The sequence below is a fragment of the Erythranthe guttata genome, chromosome 9 (assembly GCF_056151865.1).
Source record: "Erythranthe guttata isolate IM_541 chromosome 9, IM_541, whole genome shotgun sequence".
NCBI lineage: Eukaryota > Viridiplantae > Streptophyta > Magnoliopsida > Lamiales > Phrymaceae > Erythranthe > Erythranthe guttata.
This window is the reverse complement of record NC_142541.1, coordinates 3,993,492-4,007,751: the sequence shown is the minus strand read 5'-3', so window position 1 is coordinate 4,007,751 and position 14,260 is coordinate 3,993,492. Positions and strand designations below refer to the sequence as shown.

At 32.9% G+C, this 14,260-nt stretch overlaps 1 protein-coding gene across 6 annotated transcripts; it reads right to left on the bottom strand.

The window, feature by feature from the left end:
- Positions 1-8,790: 8,790 nt before the first annotated feature.
- LOC105959752 (pentatricopeptide repeat-containing protein At5g66520) lies at positions 8,791-13,848 on the bottom strand. 6 transcript variants are annotated; one of them, XR_016033677.1, is made up of 5 exons: positions 13,468-13,848; positions 10,285-12,311; positions 9,658-9,850; positions 9,343-9,555; positions 8,791-9,035 (listed from the first exon to the last, which is right to left on the bottom strand). XR_016033677.1 is itself a non-coding variant. In XM_088823571.1 (2 exons), the coding sequence occupies exon 2, from the start codon at positions 12,276-12,278 to the stop codon at positions 10,383-10,385; it is 1,896 nt and encodes a 631-aa protein (XP_088679697.1). In that variant the 5' UTR covers positions 12,279-12,311; positions 13,468-13,848; the 3' UTR covers positions 10,137-10,382. The 6 variants fall into 6 exon arrangements, 1 of the variants encoding a protein (XP_088679697.1); XR_016033678.1 differs by having other exon boundaries at positions 9,401-9,555; XR_016033679.1 differs by having other exon boundaries at positions 10,304-12,311.
- Between the last annotated feature and the right edge of the window lie 412 nt (positions 13,849-14,260).

Genomic DNA, 14,260 nt, shown 5'->3' with positions numbered 1-14,260 from the left:
TTGAGACGAACAATATAATGATCAATATATGTACTTTTAATAATTTTGATCAACGATTGTTTTTTTCCCTCTCCGTAATGTGTTGTTTATGCATGAAATAGATGCATATATCATTATGTCATCAGATGTTTTTACAATGCCAACAACATTAATGTTCGTATTTGATATATTTCAAATTCATATTGTTATTTTCAATAAAAGAGAAAAAAAGTTTGTTTATTACATAAGATATTTGTTAAAAATGTGTACCAATAACAATATAATTTAAATACTATTTAAAAAAAACCAAAGTAATAATGTTAAACTCCGCTTAGGGCCCCGAAATTCTCAGGACCGACTCTGAGTAGGCTATGATCAATTAATTTTCTCCTACAGTCTACGATAGAAACTCGTCTGCAACAATCATCTGCATCTTCGATCAACTTAATATTTGGTGAACCTCACAAGCTACAATCAGTAAGTTGTTGTTTAACCTAATCAAAGTGGTTCTACATCAATTTTCTATCAAAATCTATCTTACGCAGTGGTCTACGCAAAATAGCCTCAATGGCTATATAGGGATTTAGGTGAAAATTCAAATCGTACATTTTTCATATACGTACATGAATTAGTTAAACTGTCATTTGAAATCGGTTAGATATTTATAAATCATATTTTTTTCAATTAACAATTAATTTAAATTATAAACATAAATTGTGGATAAATATTTAGCTAAATAAATTTTGACCACTTGGTTTCTTGAAAATCTTGTTGGCTTTCTTGATGAATTTTTCATTATTGTATGGTGTAATTATGTTGTTGAAAAGTTGATTGATTTAGATATTTTTTCTTTGTTTGTCATCCTTTTGATGTTATTTATTGGGGATTTAATCGGCTCATTTACATCCCCAGTATATTTCAACAGAGCCACAAAATGCCCTCAAATGAGAAGGGTAAAATAGTCTCTTAACACCCATTTAATATACATATGTATATATATCTTGAGATTTTCTGTATTTAGTATATTACCAAACATAACGTAAATATTATTGATTCCCATCAATTTTTCATACAATCAGATTTTATTTTTTAAACTTCATTTTATTATGCACATGCATGCATAGTTTAAGTAGATATAAATTTATTTTGGTTGGACAATAAAATATTGGAAATTCTATCTCTACGGCACATATAAACATATGTTTACAAGTGGTAATAGGAATTTATTTTATAAAACGTTATCAGCATACATCGGGGAAATCAGTGAAGGGGCCAGTGAAGGCCACGGCCACCCCTCAAATTTTAATTTTTTTCACTACTATACATGTTTATATAATTTATACCCTCTCATAATTTTGAACAATTAAGTTTTATATAAAAAAATAAAAATAAATATTTTTAATATAAGAAAATAAAGAAAAATAATAAATAACTCAAACAAGTAGGATAAGGAATATCCTACTTGAGACATAGATTTCCTAAGATTATTCTCGAATATCCTTTGATTTTTAAAAGAACAAATATTTTGACGAGTGCCTTTGATTTTTTAAAACGAAAACAAGAGAGATAGATTTCTTCTTATGGTTGTCATTTGCCTTTGATTTCTGAAACTAAATTCAGGTGATTTTGATTTTGCAAAATTTAAAAACTTGTAATTGCCATGTGTAATTTTACATTCTTTCAAGCTATGGCATGTTGGCTCAAGTTTTGATTTATTTATTCAATAATCTTGTTTATTTTAGCAAACCTAAATGGGCTGATTTAGATGCAATTAGATAATATTTTTTTTTTATAATAACCCCGGACGTGATTACCGTTGAGATGACGGATATAGTTGTCCCAATTAAGGGCCGATTTAAAGGCTATGACAATTACTCTGAACATAATGTTCATAGAGACGGTGCCCGTTAATGGCCGAGATAGAAGCTGTAAATATAAATCCGGGTGTGCTATCCGACCCGAGAATTTTTTTACGAAATCCGTACAGTTACTAGATGTGATAATTCCCGTCAAAAGTCAATTAAAAAACGGAAAATAAAATCAATTGGGCATGGTACCTAGACATGGCCACGGGCCGGGTCTGACCCGGACCCGACCCGTTGACCATGGACCCGGACCCGGCGGGTCAAACCGAAAATATCCGGTTTTTTTGTCCAAAAATGCACATTTTGGGGTTTGAACTCGGGACAATAGGCAAGAATGTGCAACTCTTTACCACTGGGCCAACCAACATATTTGATAAATATATATAATATACAGCTATGGTGTAAATGATAAATATGTTAAATAAATTAATAATTTTCATATTAATTATTATTAAATAATTTTAATTAAATAATTAACAAATGCAATATAAGAAAAAATATATATAATCACGGTTCAATACTTCAAAACATCTATTATTAATTAATATATCAATATAATCTCCAATATTGAAAAATATAAATTATTGAATCAATTCACTTATGCTATTGAAATCGATAGTGTGAAAAAATCGATTGAAAAATAAAATAATATGTTTATTTAAAAAAATAGATTATAACTCATTTCAATTAATTTAAATCGATTTACCTCAATTATTGACAAGAACTTATTAATATTATTGAGGATTTTATCATAAGATAATTATTTAAAAATATAAATGATGTTTGTTTTAACAAAAATAGATTATATCTCATTTCAATTAATATTCTTACTTTAAAAATAACATTATATATGACTAGTATAATCAAAATATTATAATGTGATTTCTCTTTAAATAATTGGTTTAGTTTGTAAAAATCGTAAGAATTAAATCGTAGATCATATGATTTAATTTTTTTTTTACATTTACATTTAATTCAAATATTAGAATCGAATCGTAAGATTTAAATGGATTAATATAAAGTCCTTTTAATTTTGATATTATATTTGTTAATAATGTAATTAAAATTATTTAATAATTATGAATATGATAATTAACAATCCATTTAACATTATTTATTATAATCATTTTATACTGTGTTTATATGTTATATCTATATTTCTTGCAAGTAATTTATCAAATATTTATCTTGTCACAGTGGTTCGGATTCCTTTTCAGGTGTGTTGTGACCCGGGTTCGAATCCCATTTGTATCAATTTTGGACAAAATTTAAAAAACCGGTCCGAGTAACGCATAAAACTGAATTACTTCGCAATATTAAGGTCGATACATTTGAGATCGGGCATGATAATAACTTTTTATGGTTACGGTAAAACTCCATGGATGGTAATTTTCGAGGTTGAGTCTATTGGTTTATCTATGTTCATGAATAGTGCCTCAGACGATATATTCATGAGGTCGAACCTATATATATAATACTTCTTAGTTCTTACGGAGGATTCATTCCCGAGATTGAGTTTATATATTCACTCGGACAATAAATTAATGAGCCAAAATCAATGTATCTCTCTCGGACGATACATCTCCGAGATCAAGCTTATAGTATCTCACTCAGACAACATGTTCCTGAGTTTGAATTTAAATATATCTCCAAAAGTTCTCGATGTCGAGCTTATATATCTCATCAATGAAACACATTAAAATTGAAATTACATCTCTCTCGGACGATAGATACATTCCCGAGATGAAGTTTATAATATCTCCCTCAGACGATACATTCCTCAGGTTGAGCTTAAATACATATCCCGAATAAAATATTTACAACTCTCTCGTATGATTTATTTCCGAGTGTGACCTAATATTTACTCCCTTGGAAGCAATATTCTCAAGATCGAGCTTATACATCTGATAAAATTGATAATATTTCTAAGCTCGAGTTATTATGTCTGTGAATTGTGTTCCATAAACATATATCACTCAGATGAATCATTCATGAGATTGAGTTTATAAAACTCCCTCGCATGAGAGATTCTCGAGGTTGAGCTTATATAACTCCGTTGGATGCTAAATTCCCGATGTTGGGTTGATATTTCGTAATTATATTATTTAATACGGATCTACATGTTAAACACACACATAATAGACATTTGTCTATATATTTATATTTCGAACTGAGAAATTAATTTGTGTACATCTTTCTCGAATAGTTTATTTCCGAGGTTAAGCTAAGCTTATACATATCTTCCTCGAAAATTATATTCTCAACGTCGATCAAATGAAATATTCCTGAAATAGAGTTTGAATATCTCTCCTGAATTATATATATTCCCGAGGTCGAGTTTAAACATCTTCCCGGACGATAGATTGGTCAAATTAGAAATGATATATTATAGAATTTATTGGGTGTGATATGGCACAAAAGCACGAGCTAACGCAATATTACATCTCGTAGAGATTATGGCACCACGAACTCAACCATTGAGTGTGATATGGCACAAAGCACGAGTCATGTCACTATGCCATGTAAACTGGTTAATGATGAAAATTCAGGTTATGACACGATTGTCTAGGTAACTCATAATCGAGTATGATTTGTAGGATCACTAAATATATTCAAAGGCGTTTGCTGAGGATATCTAATATAAAAAAAAAAGTTTATGTGAGTCGTAAAGGCTCAAGATAAAAGCTTCAGAGTGGACCATATAAAATTTTAACAATTTGGGTTGACACATTTTGTATATGATTTCACTTGTGCTTATATCTCGTGCAATATGAGTTTGCTCGTTTTCCAGCACAAATTACTATACCTCGATCATATAATATTGATTATTCATATGAGAATGGAGATTTGTGCATTACTTGGAATAATATCAGTATCATTAGCACACGCTCAAACTCATAATGAATTCATTGAATTCACCGAATAAACGGGTCATAGTGAATGCTACATATATATGCAAAGCCTAATGCTAAGGAAAAGGTAATTATAAATTTCGGGATCATTATTATAGTGAACCACATTGCATAATGGAACAAGGTCTTTTTAACTTAAATATGAGAAAACTATTAAATCCAAATTGTGTTTCTAGAAAAATGAAATAAATACGGACTAACTGTACAAACTTCGAACAATATCTCCAGGATATTAAGAGGTATTTGTTCATTAGAAGAATGAGAACAATAATAATATTTTATGATATAGATTATAATATCTTTCTTGTAAATCAAGGATTCTTCTAAGGATATGGGATTGATTTTTTTATTTTTTTTAGCGAAATGGATCATTCATTAATTAGGCAAAATTAGCCAACATTGAAGGAAGAAAAATACCTTCGCTACAGGAAAACACAATTTGAGAAGCTAGTTTATGGGCAAGCAAATTACCCTAGCGTCTGACAAAATTAAAAGTGCAAGACGAAAAAGAACTAATAATTGAAAGACCTTTAATAAAAGCTCCATGCTACGAAATGTAATGAGATGAAAATATGTATGTATTCTTCTCAATAGAGGTATGGGTGTATATACACAAAATAATAAGTTAACAATGGAAAATACAATCAAATCACTAAATTACATAGTAATCAAATTCCATAATAATGGATATAATATATTAACATTTCTAATCAAATGCCATAATAATGGATATAATATATTAACATATCTAATCAAATTCCATAATAATGGATATATATTATATTAACATCCCCTCAAACTCAAGTTGGATCAACATAAACCAAATTGAGTTTGGAAACTAGAGAGTTGAATCGACTCGGTGAATGCACTTTGGTGAAAAAATCAGCAGTTTGAGCAGCCGAGGTAATGTACTGAAGACAAAGAGTGTTATGTATCAGATGATGGCGAACAAAGTGACAATCATTCTCAATATGTTTTGTTCGCTCATGGAAAACATCGTTGTGAACAATTTGGATTAGAACTTTGATTGTCACAAATGAATAATTGTTGCACTTTGATGTGATACACCAATGTCAATAAGTAACCACCGAAACCATAATAACTCTGAAGTAGTGTTTGTTAATGCTCGATACTCAGATTTAGTACTCGAACGGAAGACAATAGTTTCTTGCTACGCCAAGAGATCAAAGAATCTCCAAGAAAAAAACAGTAACCAGTGACAGATCGTCGATCAGTAGAATCACCAGCCCAATCAACATCATAATAAGCATACATCGTTAGCGATGACTGAGCTGAGAAATGAAGACCATGAAACAAAGTACATTTTATGTAACAAAGTATATGAAGAACAACGGAGAAATGAGTAGATCGTGGAGCTGCCATAAACTCACTAATATGATGAACATCGTAAGCAATATAAGGACGAGTAACAGTAAGATAAATGAGACTTCCAACCAACTGTCGGTAGAGCGTAGCATCAGTAAGTAGAGTTCCATCCGTAGGAGTAAGTCGAGTATTCATCTCTAGAGGAGTGGAAGAAATTTTGGTATCGATTATATTTGAGTGGGAGAGAAGATCAGCAGCATACTTAGCTTGAGAAATATAGCAACCATCAGAAGCAGTGTGATTTCAAGCCCCATAAAATAACCGAGGGTGCCAAGATCTTTCATTTCAAAATGATGATGAAGAGACTGTTTGAGAGACTTAATGCCTGTAAGATCATCACCTGTAATGATCATATCATCATCGTAAAGCAGCAGAAAAATAACCCATATATCACCTTTACGAATGAAAAGAGCAGAGTCATAAGAGCTACTAGTGAGGTCAAGATGGGCGATCGTGCTACTAAATTTCTCAAACCAAGCACGGGGCGCTTGTTTGAGACCATATAATGCCCTTCGAAGGCGACACACCTGTCCAGAAGTATGAGGATATCCAGGAGGAGTTTTCATATGCACCTCTTCGTGCATATCACCGTGAAGGAAAGCATTTTTGACATCCATCTAAAATAAAGACCATTTCCGAATAGCAGATATGGCAATGCGACTGCAAAGAGTGGGTAATCGAGCAACATGAGCAAATATTTCTTCATAACCAACACTATATTCTTGGTTGAAATCTTTAGCAATCAAGCGAGCTTTATAAAGTTCAATAGTCCCATCAAAATGAGTTTTAACTTTAAAATACAATTGCAACCAATGGGAGTCTTACCCTTCGACAAATAAACTAAATCTCAAGTTTGAGTCTTATGTTACGCGTCAAGTTCATCAGGTATTCTTGTTGCCAATGAGGGTCAGTTTGTGCCTCTCGATATGACTGAGGTTTGTGAAGAGAAAGAATAGCATAAAAATAATAAAAATCACGTAAATGAGAAAGTATATGTCTTATCCAAGTTGAAAGACGAACAGATTCCTCAAAAAGACTAGGATCAGTTTCGTTGGCAGGATCCTCAGTTGGGGCAGAAGCAAATGCAATAGGCACATCCGCAACGGTCGAAGTACTTGGTGTGGCAATGGGTTCTGTTTCAGATGGAAAAAGATCACATGAAGGATTTGTAAAAAGAGAAGGAGTAGAATGTGACATTCTAAACTGAGACATAGAGGCAAACATCGTGTCTTCCTAAAAGACAACATGACAAGAAATACGAAGACGATTGGAAACTGGATCCCAACAAAGATAACCCTTATGTTCAATCAAGTTTGGCATACTCATAGGGTTGAAGAAGAACGAAGCAAGCACACAAAAAGACTTTTAGAGTTGAATAATCATCAGATTTCCCATGAAGACGAGAATAAGAAGTCTCATTTTCAATTACAAGTAAAGGGATATGATTGATGGTGTACACGGCCTGTAAGAGAAACTTCACAAAGAGTGATTGATGACAAGAGGCTGAAAGATTTAAAGAGCGATTATAATTTAGAATATGACGGTCTTTTCGTTTGGCTCTTCCATTATGTTGATGAGTGCCCGGGCAAGATCTTTGAACATGGGTCCCATTTTAATAAAAAATATCATAAAGGTGTGAATCACGATATTTCATGTCATTATCCGTTTGAAAGACCTTTATTACTTTTTTGAATTGTGTTCGAACCATTTTGACAAAAGTCTTACAGATAGATGTGAGCTAACAAAATACTCAGAATTTTGATAATAATACTCCAAAACATTGTCAGCTTCATTGGCATATTGCCCATTCAATTTTCAAAAAATGGGACACGATGTTTGAAAACGAGTAATTTGGTTACACATGACTCGTTGGTTCGATAGTTATGTTGGTCGCGGGGCAGTTGTGACAAGCCTACCATCTAAACAGCATGAAAGCACGTGACGAAGCGAACAAGCGTCGAGATAAGTTGAAGGAAGATTGTTAGAAGGAGTGCTTCCGAAAGCAGGAAGAATTGATAAACCAATTGCGGAGTAATTTGATGGAATTTGAGAAACTCAATCAAGCCCTACAACAAGGAAACGGAATTCTGCATTCTCGTTTGAAGAATATATAGTTGTTTGATTTCAACCTAACATAGACATTGTTATTAATTGGTTTGAAATTTTGTTGATAATATATATATACCATTAGTAATATTAGTTCGAAATATTGTAGATAATATTGTTGGTTCCAAATTTAATAATAAACTTTAACTTCCACCACAATACATATTTTCTTGATTGTAATAAAAAATCTGCACCATGTAAAGATTTCTTAAATACATATTTCTTAAACATTCAGGTCCACCAATTTCAATTTGATCTTAATCGATTGGACTGCACGACGGATATAAACAGTCTAGAAAAGTAAAAAAAAACCTTTGGAAACATTGTTCACGATTGACGGTTTAAAACCGTCAAGAAAAAAGACGTTAAGAAAAAAGACATCGTATATACTTTTATATATGAAAAAACCGCGGGACATTTTAAAAACTATCACGAATACTTGTATTTTTTTTTTTTTTTTTTTTTTGGCTTTTGGCTCCGGAAACCTATTCATTACCCAAGCTGCCAAAACCGAAAGATGATTCTTCAAAACATATATTTGATTTTAACATTCACAACTTACCAAATTACATCCACAAAATCTATCTGAAAAATAACATCCACATACATTTCAAGTTGCAATGTCGTTCCAAAAAAAAAAATACAAGGAACACTTGAAACAATCTTCCTTTTCTAACGAAAATTCTCGATACCTTTTCCTATTTTTCTTTAAGAAAAGAAAGAATGTGTTCAATTAGCAGCACTGCACCAGCAACAAGAAGAGCATTTGATGCGGGGTCGAAAAATTCTGCACGAGAAGTAAATTATTTTAGAAAACAATAAAGAAATATGCGGGGTCGAAAAATTCTGCACGAGAAGTAAATTATTTTAGAAAACAATAAAGAAATTTGGAGCATTAGTTTATTCAGGTTAAAGGCAACAAAATCGTACAAGTCGCAAGATCATACACTACATAAAGCGCAGCTGCTCGGAACAAATAATAGAGCATTATTGAAGTCAACAGATAAAAAAAACGGAACTAAGAACAAAAGGATGATATTTAACTCATACTTTATAGCATTTAATCGAGAGCAATCGGAAAATAAATAACATACTTGAGCCACGTATCGTTTGATAATACGACGGGAAAAGGTCCCTTTATAGTATAGTGGCTTTGAGAGTTAGAAATTGTTTTATCATATAATTGCAGTAGATGTCACTTTTGCAAACGGTACATACTTTCGTAAAGCTACACCATATATAACAATCCAGCTTTTGAAACCGATTCGCCTCTGAATCTCTCTTCCCTCCGTATAAACAAGGCAAACCTGTGGAACAATTTGAAGACGAAAAAAAATACATTTTAATATTTCTAATGTCAGCACTGGTGTATCAAAAAACAAGCCGTAAGAATATTATACAACTCATACCATTATTTCTAACCAGTAACCGCAAATGCGCGATTCACATAGTTTTTTTTTTTAATTCTTTTGAAATCAAATCGATCAGCGGCTGCAAGCATCTTTCCCAGAAATGATTCAGGCGTGAACGTGCCAGAATCATTGATAGCTTCGTACCCTTCTTCTGGCAGATTTCCCGTATATATAGAAACAAAAGCATTGCCTACCAAATCAAATGAAGATGCTTAACAACATTTACTGCGTAATCAAAACTCAAAGGGGCTAAATACATTTTACAATAACCAAAAATAAAAAAGAAAAAAAATCGAGTACAACACGTTTTCAGAGACTCGAAAGTTATTATGAAACCTTGATATTGATAAATCAATAACTTAATCAAAATAAAACAGACAATGGGAATAAGAGTTAGGTGATTTTCTAGCCAAGAGAATATACGGGATCAAAAAAAGGAACATGCAATTAAAAAAAGGAAATCATTATTTAAATTAAAAAAAAAAGACCTTCCAGAATAAAATTTGTAGTTACTAATTTTCAAAAACTTCAGTCAATGTAATACAAATTAATTTTTTTTCCCCACAGAAGTGAAGAACAGAAGAAACGAATAGATACGAAAAAATAAATATAATATTGCCATACTTGTTGATTCTTGACTCACTTCATAAGAACAGCTCTCTGCATCTTCAGTTTTTTCCCTTTGGAGTGTACAGTGTAGCAAAAGTGAGTACAAATGCAAACTACCAATAATCCCTACAAGAACAAGAACCATCTTGAAAAGAATGAAATCTGTTTCGATCACGCACAACTATTTCTCGATCCACAATCTCCGATATCAACTTGAAAGAAGCATGACAATCTTCACACACACGAAGATTCTTGAAAATTCGAATCGTTTGTCCAGGCGGCAAGCTAATAAGCCCAAAAACCAGCGCTAGTTTCTCACTGTGCCGAAACAAAACCTTCTCTTTTTCCTCCTCCTCCATATCGAGTAGAACAACCGAGGTATTCGGTACATAGCCTTTCGATCTCATATGCACTAATAACTCGTTCCACGTGCTATATATCTCCTCGGAATGATGATGTGTCTCGTCCCCAGCCACAAACTCATGGACCGCACCTTTTACGGTTACCGAACTCCATGCAATTGTCTTCTTCAAACCTTTCTCTCTCATCAACTTTCTCACTCTAGCAGCATCCTCCCATTTCTTTGCTTCGGAGTATATATTTGCTAGAACTACATAATAGCCATCGTTTAAGGGATCCAATTCATGTAAGTGTCTCATTGCTAGTTCAGCCATTTCGATGTTCTTGTGGACTTTGCACCCACCGAGAAGAGCACCCCATACAGCGGCATTGGGCTTTATAGGCATCTCTTCGATGAAATCACGGGCCTCTTCTAGAAGCCCGGCCCGACTTAATAGGTCAACCATGCAACCGTAGTGTTCAATACTTGGAACGATTCTGTAGTCTCTAGTCATGCTAGAGAAAAATTCACGACCCTCGTTTATCAATCCCATGTGACTACAAGCGTTCAGTAGTCCGATGAAGGTGACTCCATTAGGCTTCATTCCTGTCTGAATCATTTCGAAGAAGAGCTCCAATGCTTCGTTTGCTTTCCCGTGAATTGCTAGCCCTTGAATCATGGCTGACCATGAGAAAATTGTTCGTTCTTTCATACCCTCGAATACGCGATATGCTGCGTCCAGACATCCGCATTTGATGTACATATCAATCAGGGTGTTAGAAATGTGGATGTTTTTCTTGAAGCCACTCTTGTCTGAATATTCATGAATTCTAGTCCCAAGATCGAGTGTTCCGATATCAGCACAGGCAGCTAAAACAGCCACCACAGTCACCTCATTGGGCCTCAATCCAACTTCTTCCATTTTCGAGAAAAGTTCGATTGCCTCCTTGGGCTTCCCACACTGAACGAAACCCGAAATTATAGCAGTCCATGACCTCACATTCCTTTTGGGCATTTGTAGAAACATTTCGTATGCTGAATTAATATCGCCACTCTTCACTAGCTGTGTGATCATCGTATTCCAAGTAACAATGTCTCGTTGAGGCATATTATTGAACACTAGATTTGCATCCCTCATGTTCCCACAAGATGCATACAAATGCAAGATTGCATTTTGAAGAACTAAGTTCAACTGAAGCCCGAGTTTCTCGACGAAGGCATGAGCCATTCTCCCATGGAAAAGATCCTGTAACTTCACACACGCCTTGAGAACAAAGGAGCAAGTAAAACTATCGGGACACACATTGTGCCTTTGCAATTGGTCAAACAGCAAAATAGCATCAAATGGAGAATCACTCTCTGCATAGTCTTTTAAGCAATAATTCCATATAAAAGTTGTCGGCTGATTAACTTGCTGAAAGATTTGTTGGGCGTATGGAAAACTAGGAGTAAGAGCACAAACAGAGGCAACACGGGATACTGGGAGATCTGAAAGAGGTGTACCAGTTTTTATGACAACGGTGTGGACTTGTCGGAGCTCAAACGGAGAGTTAAAATTACGAAAGAGTTGTTCTGACATGGGGTTCGACGAACTTCGTAAGGGGTGTCGTTGTTCGACATTCAAGGAAGCGATCATACAAAATGGTACAGAGGGTACTGGGCAAACCATAACAGCTTCTTTCAATTTGTTGACTAGTTATTACTGCAAACATCAAAATACAACGTTCTTCAATAGTAATAAAAAATGAGTAATCAAATGCCTTTTAAAATTTAATTACTGCTTCAATTGTTTTAGATAAAATAATCGAACGAAATTTTGAATAGTTGATATATAATACCATACAATTCAAAAGCTTAAAAAAAATAATATCCATTTCATTTGATTTAAGTACCGAATTAACAAAATAAATGATAAAAGAAAATTTAAAATGCGAAAAAATTGTGATATAAAAAATAAGATACATCATCCGACCCAAATGCCCAAATGGTACAACTATCTCGTTTAGCAGCATTGATCGATCTAGAAGGGCACTATTATGAAAGTTATTTTTTGTACGTAATTGAGTATGTGATACTTAAATATCTTAGAGGATGGTATTGGATTGGATACACACAAAAATAAGTAATGTCAGAGCCATTACAATTTAATATGTCACACTAAAATCATTTAAAATTTGTCTGAAATACCATAACCACGGTAATCTTTACCATTTAAATTACAAAATAAGCATTAGGTTTTAAAATTACTCATTTACAACGTCAACCACGTACAAATTCGCTTTATAAAATTTGAAATTTATTTCACATAAAATTTAAACATTATCCATAGATTATATTTAACATTTAAGCAGTATATTTTTAATGAGATTAAAATAAATAAAAATATGATTAATCATTTTAAGAAATCAAATTGTGTTTTCTTATTGTTTAGCACAGTTCCTACTTATGGTGCAAATCGGACGGATGGAATCGGATTTGAGACTTTCGGAAAATAAAAACCAATCGAAATTTGCGGAATTCACAAGTTTATCTCAGTTTTCACCATTACTCCTACCATACATATAATTTCCACCTAAAACAGTAACATAAAATTAAAAGTCAGACAAGAATAATGTATTGCTACTTTTCGAAAAAAAGACACAAAAGTAATGCTTTATTTCCTACCAAATAAGAGAGAGATGAAATTTTGTTCTTCAAAGAAGTACTGAACTTCATTGAAGCATTTTCACAAACACATAAACTTCAAAACCCAAAAAACAATTAACCACCAATGTAAACAGATAAATTCAAGATAGCTTTGACCAACACAACATCAGAATTACATTGCCCATCAGAATTATGTAGAAAAAAATTGTTACCTGGTAGAAGTAATTGAATTGGGAGTTGAAAGAGAAGTTTTTTGGTCTTTAAACCCGCCGGAAATCGACTGAACTAGCAGAACACAAAGAAGCAGAGCTACTGATACCACAGACAATTGTAATTTACCAACAGTCCCCTATCTTTTTTTATCTTTGAATTAGGTCCCTCATACTCTTCAAAACGGTCGATTTTCTCCTCTTCCCAACGCCTTTAGTTTTCTCAAGACTTAAAATTTTCAACCACATGGAAAGCTTAAAATTGATAATGTGATATAATTCGCCTTGGCAAAGATAATATAGTCGAATTGTTTCTTCTTATATGACTTTTTGAAAGGGGCTTTAACATATAGGTGTCTGGTGACAAAATTTATTAGAACTAAATGACAAGTCTAACTAAATTTTTGCTTCACATCTTTTATAAATTTTATTCCAAAAAGTCCCCCACACACAAAATATGAAATTTGCACCAAGTAATAATTAAACTGCATTTATCATTTTTTATTATGCATTTAACATTTTTATTTTGCATCGAACATTTTTTTTTACGTAGAACACGTTACTCTTTTTTATTTTTCTTTCATTTTCGTATTTTTTCAGTATTATAGGAATCTATTTTTTTTTTCTTATTTTCTATATAATATTGAAAATTATGACTTTTTAAAAAAAAATCGGTCTCAGTCATCTATAGACACGCATAGGAAGCCGTAGTAATCCGTAGTAATCCACAGACATCTCTGATAGCATATTCTTGAAACCCTAACCTCTCATTTTAACCTTAGCCGCCAGACACCCA

Coding starts and splice junctions, on each gene's coding strand:
- LOC105959752 (XM_088823571.1), bottom strand. CDS start 12,278: ATGGTTTGCCCAGTACCCTCTGTACCATTTTGTATGATCGCTTCCTTG.